At 48.8% G+C, this 21,395-nt stretch overlaps 1 protein-coding gene and 1 pseudogene across 2 annotated transcripts in view; one reads left to right on the top strand and one right to left on the bottom strand.

The window, feature by feature from the left end:
• NPAS2 (neuronal PAS domain protein 2) overlaps positions 1-21,395 on the top strand; it is a 192,723-nt gene that overhangs the window by 139,754 nt on the left and 31,574 nt on the right. Inside the window, exons 8-12 of one of the 2 annotated variants that reach the window (XM_043918575.1) lie at positions 12,970-13,088; positions 13,969-14,051; positions 14,797-14,903; positions 17,115-17,262; positions 19,906-19,990. In XM_043918575.1, coding sequence (XP_043774510.1) covers positions 12,970-13,088; positions 13,969-14,051; positions 14,797-14,903; positions 17,115-17,262; positions 19,906-19,990 — 542 coding nt within the window. Of the gene's footprint in view, positions 1-12,966; positions 13,089-13,968; positions 14,052-14,796; positions 14,904-17,114; positions 17,263-19,905; positions 19,991-21,395 lie in introns of both variants that reach the window. The other variant, XM_043918574.1, reaches the window with a different exon arrangement.
• Positions 16,212-16,476, bottom strand: LOC122703957 (annotated as a pseudogene).

Here is a 21,395-nt window from a genome sequence, read left to right as displayed (position 1 = left end):
GTGCTAGTGGTAAAAAAAAATCCTCCTGCCAATGCAGGAGATGCAAGAGATGCAGATTGGATCCCTGGGTCAGAAAGATCCCCTGGAGGAGGAAATGGCAACCCACTCCAGTGTTCTTGCCTGGGAAATCCCATGGACAGAAGAACCCGCTGGGCTACAGTCCATGGAGTTGCATAGAGTCAAACGCAACTGAGGGACTGAGCATGCATATGTATGTGCATATATGGATTAAATATGTATGTGTGTATATATATGAATGTTGAAAGTGTTAGTCGCTCAGTCATGTCCAACTCTTTAGAATCCCATGGACTGTAGCTCACCAGGCTCCTCTGTCCATGGAATTCTCCAGGCAAGAATACTGGAGTGGGTAGCCATTCCCTTCTGCAGGGTATCTTCCCAACCCAGGGACTGAACCCAAGTCTGTCACATTTCAGGCAGATTCTTTACCATCAGAGTCACCAGGGTATCCCTATATATGAATATATATATATTTTTTCTTTTTCAGATTCTTTTCCCTTATAGATTATTACAAAATACTGAGTATTATTTTTTGTGCTATACAATAGGTCCTTGTTATCTCTTTTATATGCAGTATAAAAGATAAAAAGGTTATCTCTTTTATATGCAATACTGTGTATATGTTAATCTCAAACTCCTAATTTATTCCTCCCCACCACCAGGTTTCCCCTTTGGTAACCATAAATTTTGTTTTCTAAGTCAGTGAGTCTGTTTCTGTTTTGTAAATAAACTCACTTGTATCTTTTTCTTTTTAGATTCCACAGATGAGTGATATTTGATATTTGTCTCTGACTTAACTTCACTTAGTATGATAATCTCTAGGTCCGTCCACGTTGCTGCAAATAAGGCAAATAGCCTTATTTCATTCTTTTTATGGCTGAGTAGTTTGTTTATTTGTGTGTGTGTGTGTTTTGGCTGTGCTTGGTATTCATCACTGCGCCGGTTTTTCTCTAGTTGCAGCAGGTGGGGGCCACTCTGGTTATGATACACAGGCTTCTCACTGCCGTGGCTCCTCTCGGTTGTGGAGCGTGGGCTCCAGGGCAGACGGGCTTCAGTAGATGTGGCATGTGGGCTCAGTAATTGCAGCTCCCAGGCTCTCGAGTGCAAGCTCAATAGTCGTGGTCCATGGCCTTAGTTGTTTCACATCATGTGGGATCTTCTCGGATCAGGGATTGAACCTGTGTTTCCTGCGTTGGCAGATTCTTTACCACTTAGCCACCAGGGAAGGCTGGGGTGTATGTGCCTTTTCAAATTATAGTTTTCTCCAGATATATGGCATCATCCCTTCTTAACAAAGGAGGAAATTGATACGTAAAAAGAGTTAAGTCTCAGGCACACGGGTGGGACAAGTGGGACCCACATTCAGAGCAAATCTAACCCAGAACTCATATTCTTAACTTCAGTGCTTTGCTGCTCCCTACAAATCTAGCTGGAAATTGCACATTTAAATGCAAACACAGGCCTCTCCCTGGCACCTAGCATCCTGTAGGTCCACAATGTTTGTTCCTGTGCACATCAGGCGTCCTGGATGTTTAGGTACCAGGATGTTTAAGAGTGCCTTAGACTTAAGTCAAATACAGACACACAGACGTGGAAAGGACTGTGATGAAGGAACAGGTTTATACCCACAGATCCCTACACCTGCACACCACGAGAGGCTCCAGGGCAAGCCAGGGGCAGAGGGGGTTGATGAAATGTGGGTGAGGGCCTCTATCGTGGTTTCTGTGGAAAAGAGCAGGTGAGGCAGAGCCTGGGCTTGGGTGGTTTGAATAGTTTCAGTAGGCTTTGGGCTGTAAGGGCTTCCCTGGGGTCTCAGCAGAGAAGAGTCTGCCTGCCAGTGCAGGAGATGAGGGTTTGATCCCCAGGTTGGGAATCTCCCCTGGAGAAGGAAATGACAGCCCGCTCTAGTATCCTTCCCTGGGCAAGTCTATGGACAGAGGAGTCTGGTGGGCTATAGTCCTTGGGGGTCACAAAACAGCTGGACATGACTGAGCAACTGAATAACAACTTGGGGTTAAGGGCTGTCCCCACTGCCTGGTCCTGGTGTGATCTAGGCAGGTAGAGAGTGGCTCAGAGTGTGAGAGCCAGATGGAGATGTTTGGGGGGTGTGAGCACTGGATGGGTTGGTTTGCGTCTGAAAAGTGCACCAGAAGTGAGTGGTTTACTATCTCTAGTTGTCTGACCCGGGGAGGAGCAGTCCCTCTAGCTCAGTCAGGCCCAAGAATTCAAAACATCAAATACAGAAAGATAATTATTACACAGGCCACCCCACGCAACTTCCCCAAGGTCCCAGGCAGGCTCAGGGTGAGAGCAACGTATAAAGGGTAGAAGGGATGGCATCAATTAGCATCAGTTTTATTTAATCAAATACCTGCTCATACTTTGAGGAACTATTAATATATAGGAAACCCAACGTGGGTCCATTACCGTGGAAAGTCCTATTATTTCTGTAGGGCTGACTAATTTGAGAAGCATTGTCTGATTCTATTTGGTTTCTTTAATTTTTATTTATTTATATGTTTATTTAATTTTGGCTGCACTGGGTCTTCATTGAAATGCGGGTTTTCTCTATTTGCGATGAACAGGGGTTACTTTTCGCTGCAATGCCTGGGCTTCTCATTGCAGTGGCTTCTCTTGTTACGGAGCACAGGCTCTAGAGCCCTGGTCCACGGGCTCAGCTGTCTCGAGGCATGTGAGATCTTCCCGGACCAGGGATTGAACCTGTATCCCCTGCATTGGCAGGCAGATTAGCAACCACTGAGCCAACAGGAAGTCCCTGGTGAATTCTTTTTTGATGCCTGGAAAGAGGAAATACTGAATTTACTTACCTGTGGACTCATCACCACCCTTCCCGGGCCCACACAGTCCATACCTGGCACATATATAAGTGCCTGATAGAGGCAGGTTGATGTAGACTGAGGCTCCGAGTCCTTGGCCCTGGACACACAGGTGCTGGGGGAAGAGCCAGGGTTTAGGCCAAAGACTTCTGGCTCGAGCGGAGCCAAGGACAGAGTACTTGACGGAGCCGAGAGTACCCTCCAGAGATGGAGGGCGGCTTCCTGGAAGGCTCTGGCCACGTCTTTGGCCTCAAACCCAAAGTGAAGTTGAGATCCACTTTCATGTGCGCTGGGCAAAGTGGAGTGTGTACCTTCCGGTGCCCTGTGAGCTGTCTACACGGGCAGGCCTCCTGAGTAGGGCTGAGTGGTCAGGGACAGTGGTCCCTGGCCTCCATTCGCTCCCCATTGAGCTCCCTTCCCAGCTGGGCTCTCCAGGTGTTAGGAGGCCAGTGGCCCCCTTCCTGACATCCTTCTCGGGCCCCTCACTTGCCCCCCCACCCCACTCGGAGAACTGTCCCTGACACCCTCTCCCAGCCTAGAGCTTGTCTCACCAACCGTCTGATGGAACCTAGGCCAACAGGTGCTGACTGCTTCCCCAGGCTTGTATCCACAGGAACCCTCGGGCCTCAAGGCAAAAGGCCCCAGTGACATGTGTGGAGTGCAGGGTCAGGGAGAGAGGGTGGCACCGAACCAGAGAGGAGACCCGCACATCGTGTCGATGAAGATGCCATCTGCTTACCTGCTCAGATCCTCTGGCTCTGTGACCCTGGGAGGCTAGAAGAGGGGCAGACAGAGCACCTTGGCCCTTGTTGACAAGCTTGAACCCTCTCCCTGGATGTTTCCAGGTTCACACATCAGTTGTGCTGCATTCCCCCCGACCCCCAACCCGTGGACACAAACGTACCAACTGTTGCCTAAATGTGCTGTGTCCAGTCGCTTCGTGTCCAGCTCTTTTGCGACCCCATGGACTGTAGCCAGTCAGGCTTCTCTGTCCATGGGATTTCCCAGGCAAGTGGGTTGCCATTCCCTTCTCCAGATCTCTAATGTCTCCTGCATTGGCAGGCAGATTTTTTTTCTGTTCTTTTTACCACTAGAGCCAGCTGAGAAGACCAAATACTTGAGCAAAATGGCATGTCTTGGTCACTCCTTGAGACTCCATCATTTGCCACAGATGTTCTAGGGGACAGAGGGCAGACAGGACTTCCCATCTTTAACCCAGATTTTTAATCACTGTGAAGACCTGTATGTCAGGAAGTGAGACGAGAAAGTATCAGTCATTTTCTGCGAATTGTTTCACCATGAGCAGTGTCTATCCTACTCCGTGAGAAGCTTCCAGAAGGAATCTGAGCTGGGCAGTAGAATCACTCATCTCATCCTGTCCCCATAAAAAGTCCACTCTCTGACCCTGGCCATGTGGCTTGGAGCCCTGGGGTGAACTTGGTCAGAGCAGCCTCCGGGCCACCTCTGCCCTGCCCACTGTTTCCAGAATAGAGTTGAAAGAAAATCACTTCATCTGGAGATATCTTTTTCCAGACACAGATTTTTTTTTTTTTTTCTTTCAAATAAATACCGCCCCCCAACCCCTAACCAAGTCCTGCTGCCCAGCCGCACACACTGATTGGGGAGGAACTGCCCAGGTAAGTTTCAAAGGTGTAGGAGCAGTCTTTGCTGGAAGGGGTCCTAAGAGGCAGGTCCCAGTTCCTGAAACAACTTGATGCCAGGAAGTAGGCTGTCCTCCCTGGGAGCCCAACCTCCACCCCCAGATTTGGATCTCACTGTGCTTCAGACTGAAATCCAGAAAGCAGTGTTTCAGAAGTGGCTGGTGCAGCTCCAAATAGGTCATCCTCAGCAAACATTCCACTCTGGGTTTTCCGCAAACCACATGGCAGAGGGTGAAAATTTCCCTGCCCTCGTTTCACCCACTCCCCTCTAATCATGGGGCTTCCCGGGTGGCGCTAGTGATAAAGAACTTTCCTGCCAATGCAGAAGACATAAGAGATGCAGGTTTGATCCCTGGGTTGGGAAGATCCCCTGGAGAAGGGCATGGCAACCTACTCCAGTGTTTTTTGCCTGGAGAGTCCCATGGACAGAGGAGCCTGGTGAGCTACAGTCCATGGAGTTGCAGAGAGTTGGACACGACTGAAGTGACTTGTCAGGCACCCTGACTGCACAAACAGATTTGAAACGCTGGCAGAAGTGGATGCTTTCCAGCTTTCGACACGATGCCAGTCTGTTCCGTGGGGTTTCTGTAGGTTGCCTCATTTTCTGCCTTTGGCGTTTGGGGATTTTTGTTTGTTTGTTTTTTGGTTTTTCTCCTGAGCTGAACTAATTGAGACATCTCAGTGAAGGCAACCAGCCACCTGCCCGCCAGACCTCACTGGTAGTGGGGATGTGCGTTTCACACTAAAGGACAGCTTCCTGGAGGGAAGTCTGATCTCTCTGTCCCAGGCCCCCAAGAGTAAGAAACAGTATCCCTTCCACCCACACAGGGATGTACAGCGTCCTTCTCCGGAAAGATCAGTGCTGCCAGATTAAATTGCAAAGGAATCAGGTTCACAATCAAGAACAAGTTGTTACCCAAGGACATCGTTCTGTGTGAGCATCTAATAAGATGGAGTGGTGATGAATGGTCAGAACTGTTATCAACCCCATCGCTCTGCTTATTTCAGCCCTGACAGCAGGAAACTTTGTATGGGTTGTGCAATAACTGTGATTAAAACACACATAAGATATGCACTTGGAGGATGGGATGAGGGCCTGTTCACTTCCACAGGCACCCGGTGATCAGGTCAACCATCTGGGGGAGATCTTGTTTATGCCCTGACAAGTTTCTGGCCCTGACAAATATTCATTTTAATTGATGAATACCAGGAGAGAGGAGAAACTCAAGACTTGTATTTGCCCATTAGGGTGATTTTTTTTTCAGTCCAGCACATGGCAGACCCCTGGTTCCCTCATGTGGCTCTCAGTCTTTCTCTGATATCATTTTTCCACATGCCAGACAGAACTGGCAGAAGAAAAAGAAGAAACCACACATTACCTCCAGCAAGCTGGGTGGCGGTCCAGGCTGAAAACCACACAGCATTCTTCTGCCGCTGCTCTCAGAGCCCAGTCCACTTTTCACAACCCATCCTGGGAAGGATGCTGTGAAGAGAGAAAGAGAGTCCAGAAAGAGCGAGTAACTAGCAGGAGACGACTTCTCATGAAAGTGCAGAAATTTTTGTTTTCCCTTCACATTCTAACACTCCAGCCCAAACATTGTGGATGTTCATCACAAATGAAATTTAGGGACCTCATTGTTCCTTTAACAAACCTCCTCATTGACTGTTTCACATCTTCCCAGACACCTACCAGCCTTTTTTTTTATTTGTTCCAAGAAGTGTGGGGAAAGCTATTTGTCACTCTGCTTGTGTACATGTGGGCTTCCCTGGTGGCACAGTGCTAAAGAATCCACCTGCTGATGCAGGAGACACGAGAGACACACGTTCGTTCCCTGGGTTGGGAAGATCTCCTGGAGAAGGAGATGGCAACACACTCCAGTATTCTTGCCTGGAGAATTCCATGAACAGAGGAGGGCGATAGTCCATGGGGCTGCAAAGAGTTGGACACAGCTGAGCAACTGCGCATGCGCGTTTGTGTGCTATTGGGTTTCCCAGGTGGCTCAGACGGTAAAGAATCCACCTGCAATGTGGGAGACCCAGCTTCAATCGCTGGGTTGGGAAGATCTTCTGGAGAAGGGAATGGCAACCCACTCCAGTATTCTTGCCTGGAAAGTCCCATGGACAGAGGGCTACAGTCCATGGGGTTGCAAAGAGTCGGACACGACTGAGCGGCTAACACTTGTGGACTGCTGCTGTGTTTTCCTACGGCTACTGCAGCTAAGTTATCATCGGCAGGCCATCTTTGATCCAAATTCTCCATGGTGTGGGCCTGATGGCGGAACCGATGCTGAGGAGACAAGTGTCTCTTTCTCTCTTTCTTGCTTGTTGGCTGACCCTCCCTGTCACCCACTTCCTCCATCTTGCCCTTCGGAAGCATGTTCTTGTCCCCCCTGAGGTCTCCCTGCCCTCACAGCATCCTTATCTCCTTGTCATGATTGATTTGGGGGGCTCACCTCTGTCATCAGGCAGACTGGGAGGACAACCCCAGATGCCAAGACATCATCATTCTTTTTGTAAAAAAATTTTTTTATTATTAATTGGAGGATAAGTGCTTTACAATGTTGTGTTTGTTTCCATCATACATCAACATGAATCACCGTAGGTGTACATATGTCCCCTCCCTCTTGAACCTCCCTCCCATTTCCCTTCCCATCCCACCTCTCTAGGTTGACCCAGAGCACCGGGTTTGAGCTCCCTGCGTCCTACAGCAGACTTCCCCGGCTCTCTATTTTACATACAGTAGTGTGTGTGTTTGAACGCTCCTCTCTCGGTGCATCCCTCCCTCTCCTTTCCCCACTGTGTCCACAGGTCTGTTCTCTCTTCTGCGTCTCCCCTGCTGCCCTACAGGTTGGTTCATCTTTCTACTCTCCCTATGTATGCACTAATATGTCCTCCACTGAACCTTGGGGCTCTCTTGGTTTTGGAATCCTGAAAATTTGAACCCAAGGAAAAATTCTTTCAGGATCTCTGAAATCAGAGACTTCAGTGCTGAACGATCCGTGAGCAAAGAAGGGACTTGCTAACCCCTTGATCCTTTCAACATCCTGCATCTCCCCAAGCATGAAGCCCATGACCGGTGCTTGGCTGTTTCCCACAGAGTGGGGATGCCTCTGCGTGCTGGCTTGCGGCTGCTTCTCACCCAGGTGTCCTTCTGACCAGTGTTAATGCCTCAGAGGGCAGTGAGCCAGCTCGAGCATGCTGGAACCAGAACCGTGTCCGTGGGCCAGCCTCCCACAGCCCATGGGCCACCAGCAGCAGCAGGCTGGGCTGCAGAAGGGAGGCCAACCAGGATTCTCAAGGTCTGCGCATCGGTTGCTGGTAGGGATCTGAAGGTCTCTTCCCAGACTGGACTTGAAGCTGTGGTGCAGTGTGAGGTGGAAGATCATCTCGAGAGAGAGTCATTGAGTAAACACCTGTGGGCAAGCCTCCTGCTCAGAGCTGGAGACAGAACCAGCCCCACCCAACCCCCGCCACTGCCCCAGTTCCACTAGCTCTTCAGCTTTAGGTTTTTGATGAAGATCACTTTTTTTTTTTTTGATACTATAAGAGTTATTTATTCACTATACACAGAACACGTTGTTGTTTAGTTGCTCAGTTGTGTCCAACTCTTTGTGACCCCATGGACTGTAGCCCTCCAGGCTCCTCTGTCCATGGGATTCTCCAGGCAAGAATACTGGAGTGGGTTGCCATTTCCCCCTCCAGGGGATCTTCCCAACCCAGGAGTCAAACCCACATCTCCTGCCTGGCAGATGGATTCTTTTACACAAAGCCAGCAAGGAAGCCCCATACACAGAACATGTCCCCTGTAAAATGTACAGAAAATCGCTAAAAAATATAATTTGGTGAACATGTTCTCAATTATAGAACATACTGATACTAAATCAGTTGGGAATAATTGTTTCCCTCAAAATAATCTAGTTATAGCATCCAGAGTCTCCTTTACATCTGATGCAAGGTTCAGAGGGGCTTCCCTCCTAGCTCTGTTGGTAAATAATCTGCCTGCAGTGCAGGAGACCTGGGTTCAATTCCTGGATGGGGAAGATCCCCTGGAGAAGGAAATGGCAACCCTCTCCAGTATTCTTGCCTGAAGAATCCCATGGACAGAGGAGTATGGCAGGTTACAATCCATGGGGTCGCAAGAGTTGGACGTGACTTTGCAACTAAACCACCAAACCACCGCCACCAAAGTTCAGTACTGATTTTGGGGACTATTTCCTAATGTGTTGTATGAGGAGGCAGAGTTCACAATTAAATATGACTCTAGTATATTACGCAGGAGACCTGGGTTCGATCCCTGGGTCAGGAAGATCCTCTGGAGAAGGGAATGGCAATCCATTCCAGTATTCTTGCCTGGAAAATTCCATGGACAGAGCAGCCTGGTGGGCTATAGTCCGTGGGATCACAAAGAGTCAGACACGACTGAGCACTCACACTACTGCCACTACTAGTATATTACAGTCCCCGCACACAATAAATCAGTTTGTTACAGATGAAAACAAATCATCCTTTGATTATTTGTGTTAATGGGATGCAAAGAAATACTGGATAATTTTAAAAGGCAAATAACCACAAAATGACTTATCTTTGACAGTGTACTGGGTTTTATTATTACACAGGATATAAATGGGATACAATATTTTTGTGAATAATACATCTCAAACAGAACAATGAAAATGAGGCCACCCTGTAATGATTCACAGGATTGTACTCAGACTGCTTTTGAGTAACTCCGGGATGCGGAGCAGGAATTCATCACTTTCTTATCTGTCATCAGTTAGCGCTGTGTGTCTGTTGGTGGCAGGGAAAGGAGTCTGGAAAGGGTCAGAAATCTGGGAAGACAGGACTTTGCCTTCCTTGAGTGGTTAATCCTTCTGAGAGGCTCTCGAAGCCAATTGTAATTAGATCTATTTTTTCCTATGACTGAAGTTGAAACAACTAATTAAGTCCTTAATTAATGTTTTTCAACCACCTTGGGAAGTGCCAGAGAAGTTACTCTAAGTGTTCCCTATTACTCAGAGCTCCCTAGGCACAGCCTGCTCTTGTTGACTCTAGGATATGCGAGAAAGCTCATGCTGGGAGTACAAGTCATTTCAGAGGCAACGGACAAAATGTTGACAGTTTCTTCTTCCCCCTGGCTTCCCCCAAGGTTTTCTCCTTGCCCTCTGTTATAACTTTCAGTCTTCGTTTTTCACCTTTGCTCAAGACTTCATCTGCTTAAGGCTTCTGGGGGTGGCAGCTTGTTTAGAAAGGGAGTTTGTTCAGTTTCAAGCCCCTCTGAAAATATCCAACTTATCAAGTGCAGACTCTGAGCAATCACGAGATGTCCCTCCTGGGGTGCATTTTCTTCTTTAAAGCCTTCAAAGTGATAAAAGGACTGATAAAAACCACCTTGGGAGGCAGTCAGGCCAACGGCAAGGTCTGCAAAACATCCACATTTCCACGAGCAAAACATCCACATTTCCACAATCAAGAGGCTCTACCCCTTGAAGAAGTTACCGGGGGCTGGTGTTCTACCCCATCCTCCTCACAGTAAATCACCCGGGAGGTGCTTACCGACATGAATTTAGCAATCGAAAAGATCACTCAAACTAGTTCGTGGTTTGTGTGTGTGTGTGCTTGTGTCTGACTCTGCAACCCCATGAACTGTAGCCCGCCAGGCTCCTCTGTCCATGGAATTTTCCAGGCAAGAATACTGGAGTGGGTTGCCATTTCCTACTCCAGGGGATCTTCCCAACCCAGGGATCAAACCATGTCTCCTGGCCCAGGCAGGCAGATTCCTTATCACTGCACCACTGGGAAGACCAGATCATGGTATAGAGACAGATTCAAGAGATTTTCTCTTAAATTCTTGGGATGTCCTTGGATGTTCGTTTGGAAGGTCTTGCTATTCTGAAAGAGTAGAGAGGATTTTATTAGGTTCTTATCGGGCAGGCAATGTCTCTAGATTCAGGCAGAGAGGATCTTTCACATCTGAGAAGTTTTTAAATGTCTTTTTTTTTTAATGATGCAGATGTTCACATCTGCAGACCCTTCCCTTGTGTGGGTTTGTTTTCCTTTCCCCTGGTGACTTCCTTGGCCCACCCGACAAATTAATCTGCAATGATCTAAGCCAGAGACCGACAGATGTAAATTCTCTCAGGCCCACTCTGTTTTGTTTTCCTCACTTTATATTCATGTTTGGAAACATTTATTAGTATTTATGTGAGGGCGTTCAGAGACTATGTTTGATAAAATGGGTGTGTTCCTGTTGGTGGGTAGCCGGCCACTATAGATGGAAGACCCAGTATAGATGGATCCACTTAGAAACCTGTAAACATGGAAAACAAAAAATTACTGGAAAACCAAAGAGAGTCTCACAGGTTTCATTTCAGAAAACAGTTTTCTGATGCTTTTTATGTTCAAATTGGAAAACATAACTATATCTTAACCTACAAGCTCAGAAATATGCAGGATGTAATCAACTACATTTCAAAAAGAAAGAGGTAATGTAGATTATCTAGAATAGTAATCCTCAACCCTGGCTGCATGTTAGTAAATTGGGGGAGGGTTTCTTGTTTTTTTAAAGAAACATTTTAGGGACTTTTCCTGTCCATGGTTAAGATTTGACCTTCCAATGCAGGGCTGCAGGTTTGATCCCTGCTTGGGGAACTAAGATCCTGCGTGCCTCTTGACCAAAAAAAAAAAAAAAAAAAAAAAAATCAAAACATAAAACAGAAGCAATATTGTAACAAATTTAATAAAGACTTTCAGAAAATAAAGAAAAAAATTTATTTTTGTACTGACTTTTTAAGACCCAACTTTATTTTATTTTAAAAAAATTTTTGGCCACATAGCATGTGGGATCTTAGTTCCTGATCAAACCCACGACCCCTGCATGGAAAGTGTGGGATCCTAACCACTGGGCCACCAGGGAAGTCTCTGGGGAGACTTTATAAAGTGTTGCTGCCCCGGCTTCACCCCGAGTTTCTGAAGTAGCTGATCTGGGCTGGGGGCAATCACATATCTGGTTCTGGGGAATCTGGAGAGAATTCCGTGTACCTGATAGGTTGACGTTTCTCCTATTTGACTCTTTTTTCCACCCAGCAAACTCCACTGAAAATAGCAAGACGTTTTCTCTGGAAGGTAAAGCCGTTTTTCACAGTCACCCTGAAGACAGGTGTACCGCTCCTAGGGAAACGGCTACTGATGCCAAGTGGTACCTCCCCCAGGTCTCTGGGGGCCTGGTCTCAGCATCATGGTGGGCAGGAGCCCAGAACAGCCCCCTCTCCGCCCTGTTAGAACCAGGACTTGGAGTCCTAAGACCTGGGTGGAGGCCCTGCTGCACCATTTCAGCTCTGAGTGAGCTCAGTTAATATACACATGCCTCCCAGACCTCGGGTTCCTCATTTATAGGATAAGGAAAGCCAGCCTTCCCTGCCTGTGAGAACACATAAGATACAGTGAATGGGTTTTGTCACCTGGGCAGTGAATTCTCTTATGGATTCTGTGTAACTGGGGAGGTCACTGTGAATCCCGAGCTATCTCCTGAGTCAAGTCCTGCATCAGCCTGGGCTCTGAGGCGGTTCAGGGCACAATCTCTTGAATCCCAGGTAGGCCAATCCAGGGTCAAGACCCACTGGTTCCCCTGTAATAGTAGCAGTATTAGTTACTTAGTCATGTCCAGCTGTGTGTGACTCGATGGACTATAGCTCATGCTCAACCAGGCTCCTCTGTCCATGGCATTCTCCAGGCAGGAATACTGGAGTGGGTAGACGTTCCCTTCTCCAGGGGGTCTTCTCAACCCAGGGATCGAACCTGGGCGTCCTGCATTGCAGGCAGATTCTTTACCATCTGAGCCACCATACTTCCCCTGAGGGCATCAGTATCAGAACACCGTCTGACGATGCAGCTCACCCTTAAGACACAGGCTGATGTGCACGTCCAGACCCTCCTGCATCGTGGGGCCATCTGCTCGTCTGGCAGAGGATTTTTTTCCAGCGCAGTAACCTCCGTGGCTACAAGACTCGTGGCAGTGGGACTTGTGTGTTGTTGTTTAGTCACTCAGTCGTGTCCGACTCTCTGCGACCCCATGGATGGTAGCCCGCCAGGCTCCTCTGTCTGTGGGATTCTCCAGGCAAGAATACTGGAGTGGGCTGCCGTTTCCTCCTCCAGGGGATCTTCCTGACCCAGGGATGGAACCCACATCTCCTGCATTGGCAGGTGGATTCGTTACCACCGAGCCGCCCGGGGAGCCCTGGTTGTGCGTCGCTGACTTGAATTCCAGCTCTGTCTGGCTTGTGCCCATTGCTTCCCGGTCTGAGCCTCAGGCTCCCACACAGTGTGGTGAGAGTAACACTTGACATCCCCAAGTGGCTGTGAGAATGAAACAGCTGAGGGACCCGAGGCCACTCGGTGGTGCTGGCGGGCTGGCCCTGCACCAGCGCGGGCTGACCTGTGTCTCCTCCCCGCAGCAGTGCCCAGCCCCCCTTGTAACGGCTTCGACGGCGCCCTTTCAAGGCCCTGCCGAGTCCCCTTGGGGAAGGAGGTCTGCTTCATCGCCACCGTTCGCCTGGCCACACCACAGTTCCTAAAGGCAAGTACCCAGAGAGAACTTATCTTGCAGAACAAGTACCCCCGAGTCACCTTGTGTGACAGCTAATTCCTTGTCTTTCTGGGAAAGAAGACGATTTCAATGAGCTCATCGCCGACTCTGAGTATGTTCAGTATCTGATTTCTATACAGCAACAGCCCCCCAGACTCTTTCCCCAAGCTTCAGTTTCCTAAAAATGCCAGAGTGGGTAGCCATTCCCTTCTCCAGGGGATCTTCCTGACCCAGAGATCAAACCCGGGGTCTCCAGCATTCCAGGCACAGTCTTTACCCGGAAAGCCCCTCTTGCAGACTCCATGGACTGTAGCCCGCCAGGCTCCTCTGTCCATGGGATTCTCCAGGCAAGAATACTGGAGTGGGTAGCCATGCCCTCCTCGAGGGGATTTTGTTTGAAGGCAGTGAATCACTGGGGCAGAGATGGGTCTTCCAGAACTCTATAAACTTTCCTACTCTTCACATCTATGTTGACACCAATCAGCGCAGGCAGAGGTAAAACCTATCAGACAGAGCTCTGGACTCCCATCTGTAATTTCTTTCCCTTGGATGGGGTGAATGTTGAGTTAAGTTACTCATTCAAATTCAGATGAAAAGCCATTTTCCATGTGTTTACCACATGTCTAGATGATAGGAAGGGAGGGGTATGACATTTTGGCTCTCAGAACTTTTTCCCCAGCTCGTGAAATAAATTTAGCAGCCGCTAATACTGAAATTAGCTGCTGATGAGGAGTTTTGGTCCAACACAACTTGGAAACTTGCTCTAAGTGCTTTTAATTCCTGTTGCCGACTGTGCGTTCTTGACACAACCGGGGGTCGGGGGGTGAGAATCTGGCACCCCGAGTCATATTTTTCCTCCCTTTCAATACAGGAAATGTGCATCGTTGACGAACCTTTAGAGGAATTCACTTCAAGGCATAGCTTGGAATGGAAATTTTTATTTCTGGATCACAGGTTTGTGAAAAGAAAAACACATTTGGGTTGGGTGCTTTTTCAAGCGCTTGTTTCCAGGAGCCAGGCTCTCCCCGTGGGACAGAATTCAGACCTGGTTCTCTCTTGTGGTGGGGAAAGTGCTTGCTGGCCAGAGGGCTGGGGTCTCCCTCCACTGCACTTGCCCCATCTGGGGATATGTCCTGGGTTTGGGTCAGAGCATCTCAGGAGAGCCACACACCCCCGTTGGAGACATCTCTGGGACACCCCCACCTGCCCCACCCCTACCCCACTCGGGACCGTCGCCAGCTCCCATTAGGCAAGGCAAGATGTGAAGGAAGCTCTCATTTTATTTCCTTCAACACCCTTCCTCACTTTAGACCAATCTTCTTTCTTTCTTGTGTTACATTTTTTCACAGTTGAAGAACTAACAATCTCCCCTTCCTGCCCTTTGATTTTTTTTATGACACTTTAGAATTGGGCTGACTCCATGCATAGCTGTTTGTGATTATTCAGCAGCAGTAACATTTATGATCACTGGGGCCAGTTTAGGTCGAGGGAACCGAGTGTCTAATGCCGAAAAATGTGAGCACTTTGGAAAACACTGCCTCTCTGGTTTTGACCATTGCCAAATGTTTTTTTCTGCACTTATTCTTGAGAAATGAGGCCCCTGGGTTGATCATGAAACATGTAAACTGCCCCCGCCTGTTGGCCACTACAGGAAGCCCGCAGGGCTGGTGAAGACCCACCCCCCCAACTGTCCTTGCAGAGCCCCTCCTATCATAGGATACCTGCCTTTTGAAGTCCTGGGAACCTCGGGCTACGACTACTACCACGTGGACGACCTGGAGCTCCTCGCCAGGTGCCACCAGCACCGTGAGTACCCCTGCCAACCAGCCAGCTCCCCTCCCAGGACCTCCATCCTCTCCCTGCAGCCCTGACAGGGGGCCCCGTAGGCTCTGCAAGTCGACTTATTACTTGGTTTCTTCTGAGGCCAAGAATTTGAACTTCTCTGAGATGATGAAGTTGTGGTCCTTGTTGGAGGTCCTTGTCTGGATTCCCCTGGAATTGACTTTGATCCGTGTGCTTCCTCCCCCAGCCCCTTCCCAGTTCCCCTCAGCTATGCAAACTATTTGATCTTTTTTTTGCTTTTTAAGTAGTCTGATAACTATTATTTTATTTATTTATTTATTTGGGGGCTTTCTCGAGTTGTGGCAAGTGGGGGCTACTCTCTAGCTGTGGCACTCAGACTTCTCATTCCGGTGGCTTCTCTTGTTGCAGAGCACGGGCTCTTGGGCACACGGGCTTCAGTAGTTGCGGCTTGTGGAGCTTAATTGCCCCATGGCATGTGGAATCTTCCCAGACCAGGGATCAAACCTGTGTCCCCTGCATTGGCAGGTAGATTCTTAACCACTGGACCACCAGGGAAGTCCCACAAATACTATTTTATTGGCAGATACAGTGCCTCCTTTTGTTGCTTTGGTCTCCTGGTTAGGCTTTCTGTTGACCACTAGCATGTAAACTCCAGGCGCTGAGACAGTGCACCCCAGCTGCTCCTCTTCCCTGGACCCGTGGTCCAGCTTTCTGCCCTGCCCAGGCCTCACCCAGCAGCATCTGTGTGTACCGGCTACCCCCAGGGAAGCCACAACTTAACCATAGGAGCCCTGTGCGGTGGTCTGCGGTGGAAGCCCCTGTGGCTGATCCTCTGTTTAGAGCCGTGTAGACCAAGGATGCTCGGCTGACTGGCAGCCAGAGCATCCGTCCGTAGGCTGCTGGCTGTCAGGTCTGTTTTCGGTCCAGTTCTCCTAGCGTCTGGATGGTCTCTCCCACAACTGCAGAGACAGCTCCAGCTGCAGCAGGATGGTGAGCCCCGGGAAAACCAGGGCTTTTTTTTTTAAACGCACACTTCAACAGATTTATTTCTTTAAAGGAATGGATTTTGAAGAGAAAAAACATGGGACAGAGAGGTATGGAATAGAAAATAAATACAAATGTAAGATGTGTTGCTAATTGCTTAACAACCACAAACTAGTACAGAGAATGCCCTGTACAAAACACGATAAAGGTTCAAAGATGGAGCTGTTCCCTGAGGCAAGGCTGAAGACCGCAGTCTCTGGTATTTGGAATTTAGGCTGCAGTCCTTGTTTTTGGATGGATCACTGGCTGTGTGGCGCAGTCCATGCTTTAACCAGATTTGAACAGGAGAATGGCCACTTGGCCCAGGTAGGAGTAGATGAAGTGTTTGGTTTCATGTGTCACATAACTACCGAAGTTCCTCCCCATGGTGCGGGGCCAGGTGGGACTGTACTTCCTGTCAAAATCCTTCTTGATATGGGCTGCAATGTCTTTCTCTATATTTCTCCAATGCCTGAGTAGCACACTCCACCGAGTCCTATTGCATCTCCGCCGACACATCGGCATTTTCGATCATGGCCTTTTGGTCACACATGGTCACCAAGGAGAAGGGGCTGGCCGACTACAACGGTCTCCCAGGGGAGGGGCTGGCAACGCTCACGCCCACATAGAGAGGCGGTTGCTACCAAAGCCGTGGCGCATCTCGAAAACCAGGGCTTCTTTTTAATTAAACTCCCAGTTGTAAACTCCCAGTTGAAGAATCTGCCCAGATTTAAGGCTATCTTAAGCTTTTGAGCATTTGGGGAAGCAGGAGGATCATCCCTCCATTGTTTCAGAATTCATGACCATTTCCTGTGATCTTTTTTTAAATTTCTTTCTCAACTGGAGGGAGATTGCTTTACAATGTTGTTGCGTTGATCTCTGCGGTACTGCAACTCAAATCAGCCATAATTATATACATGTCCCCTCCCTCTCGACCTCCCTCCCCACCCCCATCCCACCTTGGTCATCACAGGGCACCGAGCTGGGCTCCCCATGTTATGTAGCGACTTCCCACCAGCTACCTACTTCACACATGGTGCTTGATGGTCACTTAAGAGCCATCACTACTGGGGAAATGACTGTGTGTGGCACTGTCATTTTTGAAAGCTGGTATTGTTAAAAGTGACTGTGGGAGGGAAGGGTCCTTTTGTCTTAACGCTGGTTATACGCCGACTCCGTCTTCCATCACAGTGATGCAGTTTGGCAAAGGGAAGTCGTGCTGCTACAGGTTTCTGACCAAAGGCCAGCAGTGGATTTGGCTCCAGACCCACTACTACATCACCTACCACCAGTGGAACTCCAAGCCCGAGTTCATCGTGTGCACACACTCGGTGGTCAGGTGCGGGCCAGGGGCTGGGAGGGTGGGCGGACCAGGGGCTGGGAGGGTGGGCATCCTCAGGGGTCCCCAGCAGGTGTCTCAGAGCCCCAGCATCCTCAGGGGTCCCCGGTTCTGAGGAGTGAGCCCCGGGCCTGAGTTCTGCAGCAGGACTCTGCTCGCAGTGAGCAGACTAATCCCCAGAAGCCAGCTCCTTCCTAGCCCACACCCAGCCCTGGCTTCCTAGGGCCCCACCAGGCCCCTCTGACAGCCTCACTGAGCTCTTCCAGGCAGCCAGGATGCTCCTCCGTAAATTACTGCTTCAGTGACCTACTTACATATTTTCCCTCATCTCCATCCGGCCCCCAGCCTTCCCTTGTCACTGGTAGGAAAAGAAAATTAAAATTTTGCCTCTGAATAACTCAGAGAAATAATCCCTCCCCCTTGCCGCCCCCCCCCCCTTTTTTTTGAATGCTTCAAAAACTACCGGTGGCAACCGAGGCAGGGTGGTACGAGAGCCAAGCTGCTGATAGAGCGTTCCTGGTGGTTCCCTGACCTCAGGCAGAGGTTACCTGCCCCAGCCCCATGTGCGTGGCAGGGCTTCCAAGGGAGGAAGCAGATCCAGTGTTTCCTAGACACTGCCTGTGTCACAGTTTCCAAAGGTAAAGGGAAAATGCCGTTTGGGTTTTTTTCCCCAAGTACAAAAATTTTAACAGCATATATTAGTTTTGAGCTGGTCTAGAGGAGAGCTTTTGAGGAGAGCAATGAAAGAAAGGTTAGAAGGATCACATTATATATATGTATCAATACAGAACAGATAGATGATAGATAACAGATATATGAAAGATCGAGAGGTACATATACATACCTATTGTTATGTACATGTACATAAGAAATGAATGATTGTCAGCAGATAATGGGTAGTTAGGTAAATAGATCAATAGATGATAAATAGATGGATAGATAGATAGTTGATTGATAGACAACAGATGATTGGTTGATTGATAGATAGATAACAGATGGATGGATTGATACTATCCATACACACATGCTTATCATTTGGATTGGGCAAAACGTTCCTTTTGTTTTTTCCATAAGATCTCTCGAAAACCTGAAAGAGCTTTTTGGCCAACCCAATATACACACACACACACACACACACTCACACACATGTAAATCCCTCCTCTTTAGTAAGTGAGGAAAGAGGAAGGATAAGAAATGCAGGTATTTCTTGGCCAGTGACCCTGATCATCACATACACGCCCACCCCCAGGGACCTGACCCTGACTTCCCAGCCCACCCCTGGGCACGTCAGCAGCCAGTGTTTTCTGATTCCATGTCCAGCACCCCACACACACCTCCCCCCACTGCCTGGACCTTTGCCAGGGGGTCCTTTTGTCCCCAGGTAAGACTGAACATCATTACACCTTGCTTCTCAGAGTCTGATTTCTGGTCCATCTTCTCAGATCCCAGAATGAGGTTCTCAGAGAAGGTAGAGAGCAACCAGGAGAGAAACGAGGTCACAGGTGTCCCAGAGACCCAGGAGCCACCACCGCTCCCCTGGGCCCCGTATCCCCCCATCTCTATAGTCGAGGCAAAAGCCACAGCTGGGTCACTCGGCCGTCACCACTCTGAATTGATTTTCCCATGCCATTCAAAAAGTGGCTCCATAGACTAATTGGCTGTCTGGGTCTGGCTAGTTCTAAGTTTGGTCGAAAGAAAACTTCTGGAAGTTTCATAGTCTGTAATCGTAGTCTATAATTACTAAAAAAAAAAAAAAAGTAGATGTATCACTTCCTCCTGTGCATAGTCCAAACTGAGTAGGTCTCCAGAAAGTCTTCTAATTTTTTGAAGGCTGAGGCTCATCCTATTAAAGAAAATAGGTTTCTAAAGATAGTTGTGTGAGGGAGTTTCTGGGTGGGATGGGTCAAGATCAGTAAAAAGAGAAAGGAACAACAACAAAAAGTGTAGGCAACAACAACATCCTGGTAAGGAAAATGTTCTTTTTTATGTGTTTAAAAAAAAGATTTTATGATTTTTTTTTTCCTTTGGCCGTGCCCCACAGCTTGTGGGGTCCATTCCCTTCTCCAGGGGATCTTCCGAATCCAAGGATCAAACTCATGTCTCCCACATTGCAGGCAGATTCTCTACCATCTGAGTCGCCAGGGAAGCTCCTTAGTTCCCTGAAGTGAAGTCACTTAGTCATGTCTGGCTCTTTGCAACCCCATAGACTGTAGCCTACCAGGCTTATCTGTCCATGGGATTTTCCAGGCAAGAATACTGGAGTGGGTTGCCATTTCCTTGTCCGGAAGATCCTCTCATCCCAGGGATTGAACCCAGGTCTCCCGCATTGTAGGCAGACGCTTTACCCTCTGAGCCACCAGGGAAGTTCCCTGACCGGGGATCAAACCCAGGCCCCCTGAAGTGGAAGTGTGGAGTCCCAGCCCCTGGATCACCAGGGAAGTCCCAGAAAGGAAGTCACTCTGAATGTCACAGTAGAAGTGATTCCTGTGGAATGTAGGCCCAGAAGGAAACCCCATCCCCAGACAAGTAACTGGGCCAAGCTTGCTAGTGGCTGCCGGGGGAGAGGGTGTCACACAGCCCTCTTTGCTGGTGTCATCCCGGGACGTCCCCGCTCCAGCTGTGGTCTCTTGATTTCCTGAGCAGTTACGCCGAGGTCCGGGTGGAGAGGAGGCAGGAATTGGCCCTGGAGGACCCACTGCTGGAGACCGTCCACCCTTCGGCACTGAAGGTAATCTGATTCCCAGCAGAGGAGGGAGGCAAAGTTCGACTGAGTAGAATCTTGCATGAGCTGTCATCATAAGAATAGTAATACTGAAGTAGCAGGTTATGTTTCTTGAGCTCTTGCTATGTTCCCAGTACTGTGCAATGTAATTTTGGGGGTGTTTGCTTACTTGCCCCTCATGAGGTTCCTGTGAGGTGGGTGCGGTCACTGTCCTTCAGGTGAGGCTGAGCGTACCGTGGACGCAGATAACGTATCTGAGGTCCCAGAGGCTGGGAACTCCCAGAGCTGTGCAAGGAAGCAGCCTGCTGACTCAAAGCAGGGTTTGGTGAGCTTCCCGCCTTAAAAGAATGACTGCAGGCAAGCCTCAGAGATGCTGCAGCTTCCAGACCACCACAGTAAAGTGAACGTCACCACAGAGCAAATCCCATTGCTTTTTTGGTTTCCTTGTGCACATACACGATGTGTGGACCCTATTCTGTAGTCTGTTAAGTGTGCAAGTGGACGTGTTAGTCCCACAGTCGTGTCTGACTCTGTGACCCCATGGACTGCAGCCCACCAGGCTCCTCTGTCCATGGAATTTTCCAGGCAAAAATACTGGAGTGGGTTGCCATGCCCTCCTCCAGGGGATCTTCCCAACCCAGGGATCGAACCCAGGTCTGTCGCATTGCAGGCAGATTCTTTACTGTCTGAGCCACCAGGGCAGCCCAATTGTTTTTTTTTTTTTTAATGGTATACCTTAAAAAACTTCATTGCTAAAAAACGGTAAGCAGCATCTAACAAGACAGGATTGCCATAAACCTTCAGTTTGTAAAAAAAAATCACACTCTCCAAGAAGTGTGATAAAGGGAAACACAATACAACAATGTCTGCCTGTAGGTAAGTCCACTCTGTATCTCCCACAGATGAAAAGCAGGGGTTATTCCATCATCCCATAGAGGTGGGGCACAGTCTGTGCATCCTGTCCTCCCCTTAGCCTAAGTGCTGTACCCTTCCCTCAAAAAGAGCACCCCGTAAGCTCATTGCCCCTCACACCCTCTATGGTATCGCTGGCGGGGTGTACTTGCCGCTTCTGTGTCTGGGGGTCTAAGCTGACACCCATGTTGGAGCCAGCCTGGCATCGGGGAGCCCTGAGAGGCATGGGGAGGTGTTTCTCGTCACAAAGCCCAGAGCTCTTTCCCCTCCAGCCTGAGTCCCTGGCACGCTCTGGCCAGGCAGCCCTCATCTCTGACAACTCAACAGAAACTCACAAGCAGACCAGAACCCTGTTTCTCAAAGGTCATACTTCAAGCAGACACACATGTTGGGAGGAAAAAAGAGAGAAAGCAAGAAAAGGAATGTTGTATTTCATCAAAGCTAAGAAGCCATCGATTGTAAGATCTATCTCTATCTTCACTAAGAAAGAGAGAAAGCT

The sequence above is a fragment of the Cervus elaphus genome, chromosome 11, assembly GCF_910594005.1.
Source record: "Cervus elaphus chromosome 11, mCerEla1.1, whole genome shotgun sequence".
Lineage (NCBI taxonomy): Eukaryota > Metazoa > Chordata > Mammalia > Artiodactyla > Cervidae > Cervus > Cervus elaphus.
Note: the sequence above shows the minus strand (reverse complement) of the source record. Positions and strands in the feature narration are given on the sequence as shown.